At 32.7% G+C, this 20,131-nt stretch overlaps 1 protein-coding gene and 1 long non-coding RNA gene across 2 annotated transcripts; one reads left to right on the top strand and one right to left on the bottom strand.

Annotated features, from left to right (window-relative positions):
* Positions 1-97: 97 nt before the first annotated feature.
* LOC115877077 (protein obstructor-E-like) lies at positions 98-16,106 on the bottom strand. The gene is made up of 8 exons (XM_030893155.1): positions 15,768-16,106; positions 5,085-5,238; positions 4,982-5,028; positions 1,732-1,857; positions 1,435-1,545; positions 1,020-1,104; positions 304-399; positions 98-248 (listed from the first exon to the last, which is right to left on the bottom strand). Exons 1-8 carry the CDS (start codon positions 15,817-15,819, stop codon positions 221-223), a joined length of 699 nt encoding a protein of 232 aa, XP_030749015.1. The 5' UTR covers positions 15,820-16,106; the 3' UTR covers positions 98-220.
* On the top strand, positions 9,365-10,164 carry LOC115877085. Its single transcript, XR_004049280.1, has 3 exons — positions 9,365-9,464; positions 9,514-9,770; positions 9,825-10,164. It is a non-coding gene; the product is annotated as an uncharacterized LOC115877085 (long non-coding RNA).
* Positions 16,107-20,131: the final 4,025 nt, after the last annotated feature.

The following is a 20,131-nucleotide window of genomic DNA, read 5'->3' as shown; positions in this document are numbered from 1 at the left end:
GTGAATGTGTGAGAAATAATTAAAATACTTATGACATAACTATTATTTATTTATTTCTACTACAGATACTTACAAAACTTTACTAAATTTAATTATTTAAATAATTATTTGTTTCAAATTTAAATTTACTTAAAAATAAATATATATATAGTTAAAAAATATATATTTAAAGCAATACTTTCTGATAAATACTTCTCACTGAAAATATAAGGTTTTGTTCCTAGCTCTTTCCATTGAAGAAATTTTCACTAAAAATAAACATATATCATTTAAAAATAATTCATTTTTTATTTCTAGTATTACCAGCCCGGTACATTTGCTGGATCGTCACACATAAAGGATTCTTCATTGTAAACTTTTTTAGGTGGACATGATCCCTTCTGTGGTTGAACGCCATTCCTATAATAAAATTGTAAAAAAGTATATATATAATAAGAAAATAAATAAAAAATATTAAAAAAAATGAGAAAATATAAAGAAAAAAAATGATAAAATGTAAGTAACTAATTCCTGATTTCGCTAATGCTAAAATCGAAATCAATGCATCGGAACTTTTAAACAATATCTTGGCGTTTAAAAAAACGTCCATTGTTTTGAACTAAACGACGATCACCTTTTTTACATAAAAAAAAGTCCTAGCTGTAATTTTCATTTAGTGAAATTACTATATCTACAAGGATAAAAGAATTACCATCAGTGGTACTAAATCTAATCTAATTCTTTTATCCTTGTAGAGTACATTCGCTTTTAAAGTACCAAAAGTAAGAGTACCAAATTTCAAGAAAAACAGTTTACCAATGTTCTTAAAAATAAACAAAATAGATTAATTTAATTTAACCTTTCTAGGGCTGTAATTTCTTCGGGAAGAATTTTAGGGCATATATTCATTGGAACTTTTTGTTTTATTTTTATTTGTAGAATCATCCACCGAAGTTATATACACTATTTTTTGACAGCCCGTATACTCAATAATTTTTATTTATTTTTTTATTTAAATTTTTGAAATTGATTATTCTTACCTGCATATATAAAATTTCTGGCAATCTTCTGGATGAGCGAATGTAGGATGAGGTAGAGTCCGACCACCTGGCCCTTGGACGTTCCCTATAATAATTATAAATAGTTCTTAAGGTAGTATTACTTACAAATTAGCTTATATATTAATTATCAATTATAATATACCATATGATCGAAATAAATGTTTTGGAAATTATGATTAATGACATTCCCTATAAAATTTTACATATAAAAAGAAAGATTTCTTCTTTCCAAGCCAACTCTGACTGATTTTTCTCAGTTGGTATGGTATTTTTTTTTATTTTGTTGATTTGTAATCTAATATTATTTTTTACTTTTTTTGGTTTTGATTTTTAATACAGATATATATTTAAAAGTTTTAGTTTTATTTATTTTCGTTTAACATTTTGTTTGTACCTTCTGGACAAGAAAACCCATCATCAAGTACATCTCTCTTTGAGTTGGTACATTTTCTTTTACTAGCTTCTGGCCATGCACATGTACTGCTAATATCATCGTAAATAAGACCTGTAAAAAATTATAATTTATTAACCTCCACCATCTAGTCAAGAAAATGTGTACAAAATAGATAAATAATATTCCTTATTATAGAGTCATGACGCAAAGTGTCGTTATTACTGTAGTTATAAGTTTAATTTTAGAAGTAGTATTATAAATAACGTTTAGTTTAATAGCTACAGTATATATTTATACCTGGAGGACATGGTAATTCAATTGGAACACCATCTACACAGTTGTAGAATTTATCACAGACTTGTTCATCTTCGTGCCTATAATATCCGTTTGCTCTTGGACAACCTTTGCTTGGTTTTGGTTCCTCTGAAATTATTTGTATTTAGTAAAAATTATATTATGTTGAAGATTTCCACAATTATTTTTTGCAAAAGGGCCAAAAAGTGAAATAATTTAGCTTCAAATTGCTTAAAAATCATCAAAACTACTAACCACGAAATATCATACATCATACTAACCACAAAATATGTGATTCGAACTGTATTCCGGAAACTTTGACAGCATATTTTGAGACAAAAATAAATAAAAAAGTTCGCATAAATGTATGTCCTAAAATGCGTAGTTTTTGAGATACAGGGTGTCAAAGTTTTATTTTTATTTCGATTTTTTCAAAATCATTTTTGTAAGTAACATCAATATTTGGATGAAGATTGGTGTCTGGAAGTTTTTTGACATGGGAAATTGCATTTTGATGCCAATATGACTCCTACTTGTAGAGGGCGCCACCTATATATTTTTCAACGGGTTTGAAGTGTAATTACTTTTTGTCCGTACCTATATAGAACTGCTGTGTAAAAAAATATACATTTATATATACGTTTTTTGCGTAAAAAATGTCTTTTGGTAAAAAACGCTACGAGTAATGGTTCTCGAGATATTTGGAATTGAAATTATCAATACCTGTCATCATTGACATAAATAAAACATACATGTTGACTAAATAGATATTAGACTGAAATCGTAAATTTGAAATGTTTTTGTGTCAAAAGTTCAACAGAAACTATTTTATCATCATTTTTTCGAAGAAAAATTTATAACTAATATAAAAAAATAAAAAGTTCTCAAATTTATAATTTCAGTCTAATAAACTATCTACTCAACATGTTTATTTCTTGTCAATAATGACATGTATTGACTATTTCCATTCTAAATATCTTGAGAACGGTGGCTCGTAGCGATTTTTACCAAGAGACATTTATTACTTAAAAAATCACGGAAATGTATATTTTTTCACTCAGTAATTTTATACAGGTACGGACGAAAAGTTATTAACCTTCAAAACAGTTAAAACACATATAGGGGGCGCCACCTACAAATAGTTGTATTGAAATAAAAATAAAACTTCTACACCCTGTATCTCCAAAACTAAGCATTTTAGGACATATATTTATACGAAGTTTGCTTATTTTTATCTGCAGAATATGCTGCCGAAATTTCCGGAATAAAGTTTAGACCACCCTGTATTGGATTTTAAAATGGTAATGAACACTGACATTTTAGGTTTTTTAATTTTTTTTTCAATTTTTTACTTTCGAAAAATTAATTTATTGGTTTTCAAAAAACTATCTATTGAACGAGACAATTTTCACAGTTTGCAAAATTGTAACCCATATAGCACGTCCAAATGAAATTACGTTTCTACAAGGGAGACACATGAGAAACAACATATGTTAAAGTGAACCTAAGTGTTCATCTAGTTCTAACATATACATATGAGATACACGCAGGTTTATATTGATATAATTGTGTGATACAGTGTTTACTAGTTGTATACCGTATGCACTCAAGATTCTAAAGAGTTTTTTGTAACGTAACAAATAATTATTAAAATGATGAAATCTGACGTCGGTATATTATGAGACATACAATGTATAAGTCATATGTATGTGTGATACTTCGTATCATAGTTGTGCCTATAGTACACACCTTGTAAAAACGTGACGTATACACATACTATAAATATCTATATAGACACTTTGTAATAGTGTACTGTTGTGTCTACATTCTAGCATGAAATGAAGGTGTGCACATGCGCGGATAGCCTCAGCGTAGATACACCGACCAAGTGTATCTTATGTGTCCCTCTCCTTTCTCCTTTTTAGGAGTGGTATGTGTTAGCAGCCATTATTGTTTTATCATTCGAAAGCTTTATATAAATGTTCTGTTTGTGTATAGTTTAAAAGAGATTTGACGGTAAGTACAAGTTTTTAATTACCTTGTTACACCTTCCTAAGAGTATTATTAATATTATAGGAGCGACTCTTCCCTTGCTCAATACCCAATTTACCAAATTTTGACTCCAATGAATGAAAACTCCAAATATTCTCGTATAATGATAAAGAGGTTAGCTGAGTTAGCTCTGCAATATATTTTTTTTAATTTGGAAATAATAAAAATCTAAATGGACCAGAGAAAGAAAGATTTAAACACTTCAAAGAACTTCTTACACTGATATTCGGTAAGTTATTGATGGATCGATATACAGATATGTTTAATATTCAATAATCAGTTTCATATAAAATTTAAGGGTGAGACTGTTAATCTGGAAATAAAATACAACAAAGTCCAACAGAGTGCTCGATGAATGAGTATGCTAATAAACCAACTGCTTGGAGGGAAAAGAGGAGGAAAAAATTACTAAACGAGGTCCACCAAATCGTGGCGATATAACAGTGTTTACCATTTTAGTATGTTGTTATACTAGGTACTTATATTTTTAATACATTTTGCTACAATTCTGTTTTAAAGTGTTTTCTTACTTCTGGTTTCTGCAGTGTAAATAATAATTATTATTGTGTTATTTGCGCTATTGCGTTCCGTGGTATAAAGAAATATAAGAATTATATTTTTTAACCACTTAATCCATTTTATGGAAGAAAAATGGTACATTTAATACAAAACAAAAATGGAACAATTTTAAGGTTACTTCTCTTGAACTTACGATCGAGATACTTTTGGAAAATAAAAAGTTTTGCATTCCTAATTTTCGTTCTAAAAAGATATAATTGGTATCATTGAATAAATATTTCTTAAAAAGAATGAAAAGTTAGGCATCAAAACTTGTATTATTTCCTAAATTCGTTCATTAGAAGCAGTTTTATCTAGCACAAGATGTATATACGAAGCAAAATACATACGTATACACGCGGTAGTCACAACTGCAATGTGTAAACATAGTTTAAACGTAATACACAAGCACTGTGTATCCTACGGCACACTGTGTATCCCTTACTTTGTGTATACGTAAATGCTATACTGTGGCTACATTGTGAGGCGGACGTTTAACCTTTGTGCATACGTGTTGAACTACAATGTGTAAACGTAGCATATTTACATCGGGGGAATTGTGTCACCCTGTGTCTACATCTAATAATGTAAACAATTCGTAAATGTGATTTGATATGCTGTATGGGAAGTTTTTAGTACTTACGTAGAGCAGTCCTTTGGCCACACTCCACATTTGCAGGAATATCACATCTAAAACATAGTGAGATTAATATTAAAAAGCCTTTAATCGGTAACGGTATCCATGCCTTTCGTGGTTCGGATCAGAATCGTCAAACACTAGGCCGTCAGGACACAATTTCTCTTCATATTGTCCTTTGGAACATTCGTAGTAAAAATCGCACTGTTGGGCATCTGGAAAGTAACCGGTTCCTTGAGGACACTTAAACTGAGCTGTTACTCCTGAAAAAAAAACATATTTTATTTATTTTTTGAAAAATAAACATACAGGATTCTACAACTATGTCTCGGGCATGCAAAAAAACTTAGGAATTGTATCTAATTGCAGGCTAGAAAAGACGAAATAGTGTGACGGATAAGGGTATTTTTTTCAGGTTTATTTCCTGATCATCCTGATAATTCTAGGTTATTATTAAATTTCTAAAAGTAGTAGCCTAGAATTATGTAAAGTGATTAGAAAGGAACCTAAAAATGTAATAATATATAGGGTGTTTAATAAACAAAATCATTCTTAGACATACATATTCCCTAATATTTAAGACGCCATGCAAAAGTATTATTTTCTTAAAATCGTCTTATTACACACTTTCAGCTTCGTACAAACCTGAATGTTGCAACGAACAACAAACGGAATGGCAAAAAAAGACGAAAAATTAAAAACTTATTTTTAGCGAACCGAACAGCAAGCGAAACATATTTTTGCATTCCCAGTAATGTTTCAAATATGAATGCTAGAGTAGCATATATCTTCATACATTATGCGTTAATCAACAAAAAGGGGAGAAAATCAAGAGGATAGTGGAAAATACATTTATACACCCAAAACATCTTATCTGTTTTAGCTTGCCACAGTAATTGGTGTTTTTGGTATAATCTAATTAAATAAAATCATTTCTCTTCCGATCACTACATTATGTTTAGCGAAATTCTAAATAGTTGTATTAAATAAGCCTTCGCCGCTTTGTTTTTGTTCTCGTCCAAACTTGCAAACGCATTCGCTTGCATTTCCTTTGATGTCAGACTCAAAACCGACAACAGAGGATCGACGGCGAAGCGAACAAGAACGTAAATGCGAACAGCCAAGATTTGCAATCCTGTTTGCAAACACGTTCGTAGCTCGTCCAAACTAGCATTTCATTTGCCGGTCGGTTCGTTGTCGTCCAAACTAGCATTTCATTTGCCGGTCGGTTCGTTGTTGCGTTTGTTGTTCGGCGTAACATTCAGGTCCGTATGAGGCTTTAGATCTGCTCTTAAACGAAAGTGCTTTATTAAGCCTCATACAGACCTGAACGTGGTGCCGAACAACAAACGGAATATCGAACCGAACGGCAAATGAAACACCAGTTTGAACGGGCTATACGAACGTGTTTGCAAAGTGAATTGCAAATCTTGGCTCTTCGGAGTGACGTTCTCGTTTGCTTCGCCGTCGATCCATTTGTTGTCGGTTTTTAGTCTAACATCAAAGGAAATGCGTGCGAATGCGTTTGTAGGTTAGTACGGGAACAAAAACAAAACGGCGAATGCAGCAAAGGCTTATTTAATAAAACTATTTAGAATTTCGCTACGCATAAACGAGTAGTGAGAAGAGAACTGTCTTGATTTAATTAGATCGTACCAAAAACAGAAGTTATTATATTATATAACAAGATGCATGGAAGGATATTGCTCAACAAATTAATATAGATCCAGATGAGTGTAAAGAGAAAATGAGCTCGTTTCTTTCGGCGTAAAAATGCTAAAATGATCAAGAGCTGAGGAATGGGTTCGGGTAGGTACATCAACTAGTGCAGCATCGATATTTGAAAAATTACTAGGAATGCAAAAATATGCTTCGTTTGCTGTTCGGTTCGCTGAAAATAAGTTTTCAATTTTTCGTCTTCATTTGCCATTCCGTTTGTTGTTCGGTACAACATTCAGGTCTGTATGAAGCTTTATAGTAGTTATAGATTCTGAAGAATAACAGTTAAACAGCAAAACTAAATTTAAAAATAGCATTTGTAAATGTTATGTGAAATTTTAATATTCACTGGACAAGCTATCACTAAATATTAATTCTAATATACGGGGTGGTCCAAACTGTATTCCGGAAACTTCGACAGCATATTCCGCAAATAAAAATAAGTAAAAAAGTTCGCATAAATGTATATATTTCCTAAAATGCTTATTTTCCGAGATACAGGGTGTAGGTAAGTTTCATTTTTATTTCGATTTTTTCCAAATAATTTCTGAAGTAACTTCAATATTTGGATGAAAATTAGTGTCTTGGAGTTTTTTGACATGAGAAATTCGATTTTGATATCAATATGATTTTTGTAGGGGGCGCTACCTACATGTGTTTTAACTGTTTTGAGTAATAACTTTTGGTCCAAAACTGTATAAAACTACTGAGTAAAAAAATATACATTTTCGCGATTTTTTACCTAAAAAATGTCTCTTGGTAAAAATCGCAGCAACCGCTCTAAAGATATTTAGAATGGAAATAATCAATACATGCCATTATTGACAAAAAATAAACATGTTGAGTAAATAAGTATTTAACTCAAATGATAAATTTGGGAACTTTTTATTTATTTAAATTAATCATAAACTTAAAAAATGATGATAAAACAATTTCAAAATTGCAAAACCTCTAACGAGGGGTAGGGGACTCAAAACCTCATTCGTTTAGCTCAATTCGTTTAGATGATAGAACAGTTTTTTTGAACTTTTGGCACAAAGACATTTTAAATTTATGATTTTATATAGTCTAATAACTATTATGTTTAATTTATGTCAATGATGACAGGTATTGATAACTTCGATTCCAAATATTTCCAGAACCATTACTCGTAGCGATTTTTACCAAGAGACTTTTTTACGTAAAAAATGTCGTAAATGTATATTTTTTACTCAGTAGTTTTAAACGGATGCAAACGAAAACTTATTACTCTTTAAACCAGTTAAAAATATATCGGTGGTATACAAGTAAAAATCATATTGACATCAAAATCAAATTTTTCATGTCAAAAAACTCCCAGACACCAATTTCCATCCAAATATTGACGTTACTGCAGAAATTATTTGATTTTTTTTAAAAAATCGAAAAAAAAATGAAACTTATACACCCTGTATCTCAGAAACTAACCATTTTAGGACATACATTTATGCGAACTCTTTTACTTATTGTTATCTGCATAATATGCTGCCGAAGTTTCCGAATTACAGTTCGGACAACCCTGTATATCGTTAAAGACAATTATGTCTTTCTGTGCAAGAATTCAGTATCTAAAAATATTTTTTGTCCAATTTATATAGCAAATTATTGCAGTACATTATTAATTTTAATTGTGTTACTAATGCAAAACCATTGAGAGGTATACACATTCTATAAAATAAGTTACTAAGTTATTAAAATCGTGATAGATTAAATTAAGTACAATAATGAAGAGATTAGTAAATTACAAATTAATGAAGCCATTAAATGAAATATTTCACTCGACATTCTTTTTCGGGTAATAGAAATATTTCACAAAAATGTTATAGATTGGCAACAAATTTAAGACAACCAATATTAAATTAGAAAACCACTTTTGTGGTATTTGGTTTTAATCGTAATACATATTTACTGAGAATTTTTCTGGTGGATTCTCGATATAAAAAATTTATATTTTAATTTATAAGTTTTTTATTTGCCCAGAATATTGCTCAATTACCCAATTAATTATCTTGAGATTTTATATTGTTACTCAATTTTTGAAGTAAAATTATTCTTCCACAGCCTATTCATAGTAATCTTTAAAACTTACGATCACTTGCACGAAACTGCGTGTCTACATAGACATTCGATATCTTATACCCCGCTGGCAAGCGAACCTTTGAGTCGGCGTTTACATGTATAGGAGTGAGTCGTTATGGCAATCTAGTAAGTCGGAGTGAGCAAAAATACGAAGTATTCATTACATAACTACTTAATCTGACGCTAGATTCCATGCGCTTGGGAAAATACTGCCCTTCTGTCATTATTCAGTACATCTTATTTTACTAAGCGTGTTGACCGTACTCTTCGTACACATGAAAACCGGCATCCAAGACCAAAAATGCCGACCCTTAGTATGTAATATACTCAGTATACGCTGATGCGTCGATTTGATTCGTCCATGCGTTCATGTATGCATAGTGAATATGTCGCGGTTCGTCGATACGATAGGATACATTAAAATACGCAACCAACCGTCATTGAACCGTCCAATCAGATCAAAGGAGTAATCGTCGTAGATCGTGCGTTATCGATAATGTTCGGTGCCTGGAGAAATTTGACAATTGACAAGAGAATTGTTTATTATTTTTGACTTTTTAGTTCGTTTAATTTAATAATTACTAAAACCAGTAGTTCGAAAGATATATTTAAAAATAAAAGATAAAAATCCAAAAAATTAATTATCTATTAATGTGGATTTGGACGACAATAGGTAAGAACACTAAATTTATTTCTATATTCGATATAAACTTGTTTATTAGGTTTTTAGTTTGTGATGTTTCATGTGATGATCATTTTCATGTTCATCGTCTTTGAATTGACATGAGGATATCTATGGAAAAGTAACTAATCTGAAAGTAAGCCAACATATCGTTTGTCCATTGTGTGCTAAAGAAAAGATTTTCTTTTCGTATCATGAGGAAGTATTACATCAATTAAAAAATGTTAGGAAGTTGATTACTTGTCATGGAAAAGTATACCAATGGAAATTATTTGTTAAAGAAGTATAATTCTAAGGGTAAATTTTATTATAATTAGTAACCTGTCTATTTTTTATACGTAGATGTTTCAGGTTTTAAGAATAAATTGGTTGAACCCAAAATCTGGAGGAAGTACCTATATCCATACACAGAATATGCCCATTAAAAATACTAGTCCAAATTTGCTTTAATGGTAGACAATTATTCAATACAAATTAACTTTTTAAGTGACTGAAATATTAAATAGTTTAGAATATGGTATAACAATGTAAAAAAATATTATTTTCAGGAACGATTAGGGCCCGATATATTTGAAACTCATGTTGGACATAGTATTGAGTTGGGTAGAATATTATTCTACGTTAAGTGAGGGTATCAGATACCTATTATTGTACTGTATTTTAATATATACATTAGAATTGTTGGTTTTTTCATATTTGTTTTATTTATTATTTTACTTACAAGTTATATAAAGTTAACACTAAAATCTACTTTTTGACTTATATAAGTTAGTCTGTGGTTTAATGCGTGATTACATCCACATGATTTCAAGTTTTTAAAATATAAATATTATAACTGGCTTTAAAAACTCCATTAAACTGTTAAAAGTGTAATTTATTTCAAAATAAATATACATATATAGGTATATATTAATATCGAAAAACATTTTTATTCCTTAACACCAATTTAATCATCACATACATATGTATAAACATTTATTTACGTTATTTCAAATGAAGACCACAGGAAAAACCAGCTTTGTTCATTTTAACTGGAGCCGAGAAAATGCAATTACGAGTGAACTACTCTGGTTTTTCTCCTGTAGGGCAAAATAACTAAGCTGTAATATCTCTGGGACTAAGCATATTATTATTGCTTTCTTTGATGGTGCCTCGAATAATGCACTTGCCTATAAAATTGTCTCGCTATCAATTTCTATGAAAATGTAACATATTATCTGGTTTTTTCCGTGTAGTCTTCAAATGATCTAAAAATTCAGCAGGAATGATCCATTATGCAGCAAACACACTGATGTTGAATCATTGGAAGCTTTTTTGTGGGCATTTCACAAATAAAATGAAATATCTGATCAAAAACTGAAAATGCAAATCAGATAGTAAGCTTTATAAATACATACATATATATAAATAATCATACCTACATCTATTTATGTCGTACAATCCAACCGATATTTTAATATCCTAGCCCAAGTAAATAATCAAAAATGCACTTTTTATATCAAAAGCAGTAATGTTATCAAGGGTTCCAATTAATATCCAGGATTTAAAAAAAAACACGATCCTAATTCTTATTATTTTTCTAAATACGTATTGTCTGATAGGCAATTACAAAATATAAATCTGATGTAAATAGAAAAATAAAGTAAAAACTGTAAAAACAGGTAAAAACAACAACAAAAATTCTAACCAAAGATTTAACCGTCATACGACATGAGCATCACGTGATTGCACAATACCCAACGATAGGGTACGTACCTCTTTCATCTGATTGGACGGTTGGTTGTGTATTTTAATGTATCCTACATGTCCTCGATACGATGCGTCGATGCGGTTCACCGATGCAATTTGCTGGTTCGTTTCGAAATTCGTTTATTTTGTTGTATATGCAGCGCAAAGCTAGTAAGTATCAGCTATAAAAATCTATATCAAAAAAGTAATATCAGAAACATATTATTATATGTTTCTGTATTAACTTTTTTCGTTCAGTTCATCAGTTTGTTGACAGTGGCCTTTCTAATAAAAATAAATAAACTATGCTAAACCGCGACATTAACGGTTGTAACAATATCAAAGCAATGGGAATGTCATCACGTAATTCAAGTTTCTATAAAAGCTTTTGTAGCTTTTTTTACAGAACCAGCCAGCTTGACATTTTCTAAGATTTCTTAACTACGGGGCATTGATTTTTCACGAACTCCATAAACGTTTCATTTAACAAAAGAGTAATAGCTATTTATGTAACTAGTACCTAAAATGATGTTTTTTAGGACGAATCATTACTGTTTGCGGACGAGGCGTTAGCCGAGTCCGAAATAGTAGATGAGTCCTAAAAAACATAATTTAGGTACGTGTTACATACACTATTTTTTGTCATACGCTTTTTACAGTTTTTTAGAACGCATATTTGCAAATTTTCCATATTTGAAATTATAATGTTTGAAAAAGTTGGCTTATAAATTCATATCTTAGTAACGAGTTTGTTTATTTCATCGCATTTTGACATGTCATTCGAAATTTGTCACAAAATCACACAAATTCATCAACAATTTAGACATTTTAGTCCATAAAGGTTGCCATGACGACCTTTACGGCCTAGGCCGAAAAAGAAACATTTTACGGACTGAAATGAGTCCGTAAAATAGCTGTTTTTGGGAGCGTATGACAAAAAAGTATTTATTTATAGCTCTAACAGAATTACCGTATTTTTTTTTTCAAATCAGAGTTAAAGGTCTTATAAACTGTTGTTATTAATTGAAAAGTAAAAGTATTTTAAGTTTACGTCTTCGTTTTTTCTGCCAGGGCTAATCTTGACTGGGTCGACTTTGTTTAGGCGGATTGCGAGCCCGCCGTTTCTCAGTCATGTAATAACTTACCGATTTAACTAGAATCTAAATCATACAAAAGGACTCCAACTCAAAAGATGTTCTATCCTATCCGGCGTCTAAAGCCCCATACTCATTATTCGCTCATTCGGTTCGTCGATGCGATCCGTTGGTTCGTTTGGAGATTCGTCCATTCTGTTCGTGATATTTCTTTTGCAGGTTCGGTTAAAAACCGACATTCTGTCGATGAACCGAATCGACATCGACAGGCCGAATCAGCGAATAGTGAGTCGTGTGTAGACGCTGGATAAAATCAAATATCTCGTGAGCAGAAGTCGTTTTATTTGATTTAGATTCTAGCTAAGCCGACGTGAATGTACTGTACGCCTCTTAGAGTCTTTAGTCTTGTTTTAAAACAGTATACGACAGAGTTTTTCAGATGTTTACCCGTTCAAATAGTCGCATTGTCTAATATCGCGTAACTTTTAGCCAGTACCTAACTTTTAAACAGTACTGGTAAAGTACTTGCTGTACTGTACTTGTAACAGTCATATCCAATAGTGACTTATGCAAATTAAGTATTTATTATTATGCTTATTATTATAGACAGTGTGAGTCTTAAATAAGTGCAAATATTTTTAGGGGTGGTATTTATCGACCCCAGGAACAGGAACACGTCTATGAGTTTTTTCGCTAAAAAAAGAAGTTGAAAATCGTGCATTTTCTTTTAAATTTCCCTGTATATTTTTCGAAAATTTTTTAGAACTGCCCGTTCACCGCAAATATTACCATAGTTACGGTTTTACTCTATGGTTACTGCAGAAAAAGGGATGGAAATACAGAAAAAATCCGGTGGCTCTCACAATTTTTTCAGAAAAAATCAATTTTTTTAAAATTTTCAAACTTAAATAACTCGGTTATTTTGGACTTCTCTGAAAAATGTTAAAGAGAAAATATGTTTTTTTTTTATCGAGACCTACCAGCCCTGAAAATATTTGCACTTATTTAGGACTCACCCTGTATATGCAGAATTGCTTACTTTTACTAAAATATATCAGGTCTCGAGTTTGAAAACTTATTTTTTTTATTTGAACGAGCAGATAACATTTCGATCAATATGATTACTATATGTATTACTAAGAAGCAAATATATGTATTATTTCTGCCAGTAATATACAGGGTGTCCCAATATTCCGCGGACATAGAAGTATTTTTGGAATCAAAGTTAGTTCATTGCACAAAGAGATAGCAGTCTACACAGATGCTTCTCAGAGGAACTAGACATCCGACGATCTTTAAGGCTATCGGATGGCTGTAATGTTTTACAAGCAGAGGTTTACGCCATAAAGGAAGCGACTAGTTGTATACGAGAGAAAATTGCTGATAGACCAATAAGGGATATAGTGATATACTCTGACAGCTTGGCCGCTTTAAGAAGCATCACCATGCAATCAGTGAGATCAAAAATCGTGATGGAATGCCGAGAAGCACTGTCCTGGTTTGGTTTGGTTTGGTTTGGGGCGGGGCTACTCTGTGCTGGGTGCCAGGCCACAGCAATGTGGTGGGCAATCAGGAAGCAAGCAGACTCGCCAAAGACGGGGCCAGGGTAGAGGCCGTGGCAGACGACCCACCACTTGTGAAGATCAACACACTGAAGGAGGCTATAGGAACTGCCATCAAAGCCAAGCAGCAAGAGACGTGGCAACACCGTGAGGACTGCGCTACAGCTCGAAGACTATGGCCAGGGGTAGATAGCAAAAAGACAAAACAACTACAAGAGCACAAAAAGGACCTAGTACGCATAACTGTAGGTGTCGTCACTGGAAACTGTCCCGCGGGGGAAACCTCGTGAGATGGAAAATTTCTGACGACGACTACTGCAGAGAATGCGGAGAGGAAGAAGAAACCATAGAGCCCTGCTGTGCCACTGTCCGGTACTGGAATACCGACGCTTTAAAACTTTAGGGCAAGGTTTTTTGGAGGGACTAGAGGAAGCAGCAGAAGCCAACATCAGCGACATCGGGAACTTTGCAAAGAGCAGGAAGTGCTTTAACTCAAAGAAAGAATGAGAGGAAGGTTTAGTAAAACAATACAAGGGTATCGCAATGGGTCGAGTGAGGAATCAAATATGATCCAAAACCCCAACAACCTAACCTAGTTCATTGGACACAATTTAGCTCTATACAAAAATACTTCGTTCGTCCGCTAGAGCGCATAAAACTTAAAAAAAAATTTTAATATCTTTTAAGAACCGTTATTCCGATTTTAATGAGATTTTGAGTCTCTACGTTTTGCTAAGTGCTTTAACAAGAGAATGTACGAGGGTGAAAAATACCCCCACCCCTACAAAAAAAAATAATAATAAATTTTAGTGTAAATATTCCTCAATAATAAAACATTTTTTGGAAATCAGCTTCGGGATTTTTTTTTCTCAAAAAGTATACGCGGTGGCATATTTTGACAAGAGACAAAAAATGTAGTAAATACTAGGACTATTTTCCAAAAAAAAAATCGGTTGAGTTGGAACATATTTATACTAAAATTGATGTAAGGTGGGGGCAGTGAAGAAGAAATAAAACTCAAAAGCGAATGCTTCTGAAACTAAATGTTTTAGACTTTAAAAAAATCGACACCTATTCAGATACGAGAACCCTGTCTAAAATTGTGACCTCTAACATAACGTTGGTTCAATTCACTTACAAATGCATCTTTTTATGTAAATAATGCATTTTAAGTATAAAATGTTCTTTTAAAAATAAGATTTAAAGTGCACAGTCCAGAACAATAATACAGTTAAGCACTTGAAGTCAGGGCGAATCTACGAGAGGGGTAATGGAATAATTACACTTTTTTGGTTTTTGTTTTTTGCTTCTGATAAGGACAGGCTTTGCTTGTTCGAAAATGGTTTATCCCGTTTATACTTTTTCAAATTTCCATACCGTTTTAGAGAAAATTACAAAAAACATGAAAATAAACATAAATTATTTCCTTTGAAGTCCTAAAAATTAAAAGGCGTTTTTATGGTTATACGGGTTAAGTTCGAGTTTATTTTTTGATAGGATGATAATAGTTATCGGAAAATGTGATACTTTAACAACAGCAAAAATATGACGTCGATCAAAATAAATAATAACTATCTATCAATGAAACGAAATTGTATTACGATAAAAACGCCTTTTAATTTTTAGGACTTAAAAATTCAAGCAATTTTTCATGCTTCTTGTAATTTTCTCTAAAATGGTATGGAAATTTAGAAAAGTGTTAACGGGATTAACCATTCTAGAACAAGTAAATTCTTTTATGAAGAATGCATTTTTCTCAAAATGTTAATAAGAAAAAAGTTTTTCCTCTTGTAAAGACAATCCAGGGACATACTGTAGAGCAAACTTGGACATTGGAAGCTATTCTATTATTTTTATTGATTAAGTATACACAATTCAGAGATCCACCACCCACACCTATTTCAACTTACCAGTCAACAACGTCGCAAGGACCGGAAAAATCAGCAACAGGAGACTTATCATCTTCAACTTCCCTTTCAAACTCTTTGCAGATTTCTGCTTTTACCTATTCGACACTTCGATTAAATGAAGATTCGTCCCCAAAACTGAAGGTTTGGCGAAAGAAAACTGAAAAAAAGAGCCGAAACCAGTCAGAAACACGTCGACGGTAACCGGTAGCGCGCCGCAAACTTATTCTATTACCTGAGATGCAGGTAAAAAGCAAAAGAGATAGACGAAATGATTATGAGGCGAATTATTAAGAACCGTAAAACAGCGACACGAACTGGATCGCAGAACGAGAAAAAGATAGGTATTACGCTAGAGAGAGAATAAAGAAAGTGGAACTGTGTAAATATGCATAGTGTACTGGTTTTTAAGGGGGTACAGCGAGAAATGTTGGGTAACGAAATTAGTAGGAGCAGTGATTTAATCTCCATTATAATATTTCTTCTGATTTTTCAAATAATTGCTAGTAATGAGGTACATCACAATATAGAATATCTTTACCATTCCGTTGTTCAGAATTTTATATTGTATCTACTTGTGACCACTAATAACTGATTATGCTAGATGTCCTATACTTTAGCAAAAGATACTATTACATATAGATAATTGACATAACATTTAAAAAATTGAAACATTCCAATGTACGAAACTAGAGCAAAATTAAATTTCTTTAACTTGATGCTCAAAAGAAAATACTATCGAAGTGCAACAGAACAATGCAAATTTATAACAGATTTTCAGACATTCCCACAAGCAAAGAAATGGAATTACAGTTGGTGGTTGAAACCTTTGGTGTTACAACCATCAAAATAAAACATTGCATCACATTACAGCAAAACACTTATCTAACCTAACCATGTTAGCATCCAGCGTTGTGCGTCCCGTGCAAAACTAAAGTGTTTATCAGATTCACAATTCAATCTGATTCACGATTGAGAAAGAGAAAAACTTCTGTCTATAATTTCTGGATGTTCTTGTCAGTGGAAGCAATGGATACATTATCACTTCTGAATATAGAAGACCCACACATATGGGACAATGTTTAAATTCTCAGTCGAACCATTCTGAAGCAATCAAAAAAGGGATAGTTAAGGCATTATGTCATAAAGCTAACGAGAGTCTCTAACCAAGAATCTCTATTCTGAACTAAGTAATATTAAAACCGATTTGCTTCAGAATAGTTACTCTAAAAAGTCCCTAGACAATATTATACCCAATTACAAGACTCATTGGTGCTTCAGCCTAAGGAGGATGCTTTCTTTCTCTTAACGGTTCCATATATGAAAGGAACATCAAAGAAGATCAGGCGAATATCCAAGCAATATTAAATTAAAACTGTTTTTAACTCTGGGACTGCATCTGTATCGCAGGTGCCATGAGAAAATGTCCAACAGCATCAATGAAGGTCATTTTAGACCTAACACCACTGCACATTGTCGTTGGTAGTTATGCCAATACGACAATGATTAGAATGGTCATTGACGGAAACAGTACTGGGAGAATTTTTAGGTCAGGGGCTTGGAACACCCTCAAAAAGAAAATTTCACTTCTCCAACTCCCATAACACCAAGAATTTACAACTTTGAGAAACATCTCACTGTAGTATTGAGTAATAAAAATGATTGGAAGGAAGAAACGCTTACTCAGCATATAAAAGACCATACCATAACGGTATACTGATGCTTCCACAACCAAACCAAAGCAAGGACAGGGATAGGAGTATTTGGGCCGAAAACCAAATACTCCGAACCAATGGGCACCTACCCCAGTATCCTTCAAGCAGAAATTTACGCTATCGAAAGATGTGTACAATTTATCTTAGATAGGAACTATTGAAAACAGAAAATTGCCATCCTATCCGATAGTCATGCAGCTCTAAACGCGATCAACTCAGTAACCATCGATTCGAAGTTGGTCAAAGAATGCCTAGAGAAGCTCAACAAGTTGGTCAAAGAAAATAAAGTCCTCCTACTCTGGGTGCCTGCTCACCAAGGGATAGAAGGCAATGAAAAAGCAAATGATCTAGCTAGGAAAGGAGCGAACACTCCACTAACTGGACCATCTGAAAGACTCCAACCGCAACTTTGAATGGGTGTCCTCCAATGGTCTAAGACACTCGAAAAAGTTCCTCAGAACCTACGACCGAGAAAAATCAAAGGTTTTCCTTGATTTAAGTAAAAACAATCTCCGGATTGTCACGGGGTTTCTAACAGGACACTGTCTCCTCAACGAACACCTCAGTAGGCTGAAGCTGAGAAACAACGGCTAATGCAGATTCTGTGGGGAATATGGGGAAACACCAGAACACCTCATCACTGAGTGCGCCGAGACGACGACCATTCATTCGTGCCATGAACTTTGGTATGGCTGATGTCAAGGATGGAGAGCTGGCCTCTGTGGAGCCGTCTCAGATACTGGCTTTTGTTAAAGCCTTGAGACTGTATGATGAGTTATAACTCGTTATAACTCAAGAAAGTGGAACACACAATAGATCTTTAAGGTCGCGGTGTCTAACTCCCTTCCTAAGCATTCTACATTCTACAAGTCTGGGACTACTCTAAGAAGTATCCTAACAAAAACAAAACCGGAATCATCAAACCAAGAAAAAGGGTGTATCTCCCAAGTACCTTGCGGGTACGGTGAGTCGTATATTGAAGAGACAAAACGTTCTACATATATATGTACGACTTGACGAACATAAAAACATACGCAAAGAGACAATGAAGTCGGGCATTGCAGGTCATGTGTGGTCCAAGCAATACGTCATGAAATGGTCGGAAGCCCAGGTTGTCCACAAAGAACCCTATTGAAAAAAGCACAAATTTAAAGAGGCCGTATTCATTTCTAACAATGCTAAAATCTTTAGCAATGCAAGTATGGAATTTTCCACAATATGGCAATCACTCATAAAACGCTCCAATGCATCCAACTGATTAACGGGTTCTAGTATATAAGGTCAGTAATTTAGGATTTAGATTAGTTCAGACTTGATAACGGTCAGTGATACTTCTGACTGAAACGTTGTGTAAGCAAAAGATATAAAGACAATGTAAGTTCGAAATTCTTTTAGTTTTAATACTGAATCATTGTCTACCACATTGTTGAAAACTGTCTAACATTTTATGGGTTCCGTTTTTTGTTAGTAATGAACTATGTAACTATTTCACGATACTAGGTTTATATATTAGGATTTCTAATTCTTGGTGTCGGTATGCTTTTCTTATGAATCAGTATTATATTTGTGATGTTCTGTTGTAGTCCTCCTGGTTGTAGGCAGTTGCTGTAAATCGCTGATACAATTCTTCACGCCTTGTTGCTTCTTTCAACATGTAGAATACAATCTTTCTCTGCAATTTTTCGATTATTTAGAGAATTACTTCCATTTCTACCTATTCTACGAGCATTTTTTGGATATGCTTTTATGAAGTATCAGTATTCAGTGTTGTTAACTCAATATATTAATTTGGTTACCGGATCTTACATCTTATCTACCTGTTATTCTAGTAATATTGTTGACAACTATTGTTACCGTTTTTAGTATTATCTAATATACAAATATTTATTTTTAATTTTCTCTCTCTTTTTCTCAAAGAGGGACAAAAGAGATTAGATAAGATAGAAAAATCCAGGTAACAGACATATCTGGAAAGAATAAAATAGCAAGACTAATATGAAACTGAGCATGACTTCGAAATGCCCCTAGTTTACTAGGGCTAATTTGTAATCCTAGCTAACTATTGTAGTGTTTATGTCAGTTTGTAAAAGAGATAATGATTCTGTAACTTTGACCATTCAATTCAGCTGTTGTAACAGAAAACTTTTTTTTTTTGATAAGATTCGTAATACTAAAATATAATATTCGTTTACCAAATTTCTGTAAAACACAAAAAATAGGTCCGAATAGTGTAAATTAAACCTTCAAAAAGCAAAGTTTAAAACCATTTCTTATAATTACGAAAATATACAAATACATTTTGGGAGATTCCTAATCAAACTTACCTGAAAACCAAAGAAATATAAACCTGATGCAATTTAAATGTCAAGAATTGCGATAAAAACTCGCATAATATTTTTTAACGATTGTTTAACATGTAATTATTAAAACAAACAACTGCAAAACTCGAATATATCTAATGATGACTTGACCACGCCACATGTACAAAATATGAAGACTGTATTTCATTATCTTGGTGTATTTCAGACGCAATGAATTTTTGCATCCTGCATTTATCCTAGTAGCAATATTCCCATAGAGGTATACTAAATTGATTGTTTTCTCTTCCTGCAGAATAATAATATTGGGTAATTAATGCATATTTACTTATAC

The sequence above is a fragment of the Sitophilus oryzae genome, unplaced genomic scaffold (assembly GCF_002938485.1).
Source record: "Sitophilus oryzae breed Bouriz unplaced genomic scaffold, Soryzae_2.0 scaffold_1059_pilon_pilon, whole genome shotgun sequence".
In the NCBI taxonomy this organism is placed as follows: domain Eukaryota; kingdom Metazoa; phylum Arthropoda; class Insecta; order Coleoptera; family Curculionidae; genus Sitophilus; species Sitophilus oryzae.
This window is presented reverse-complemented; position numbering and strand designations above follow the sequence as displayed.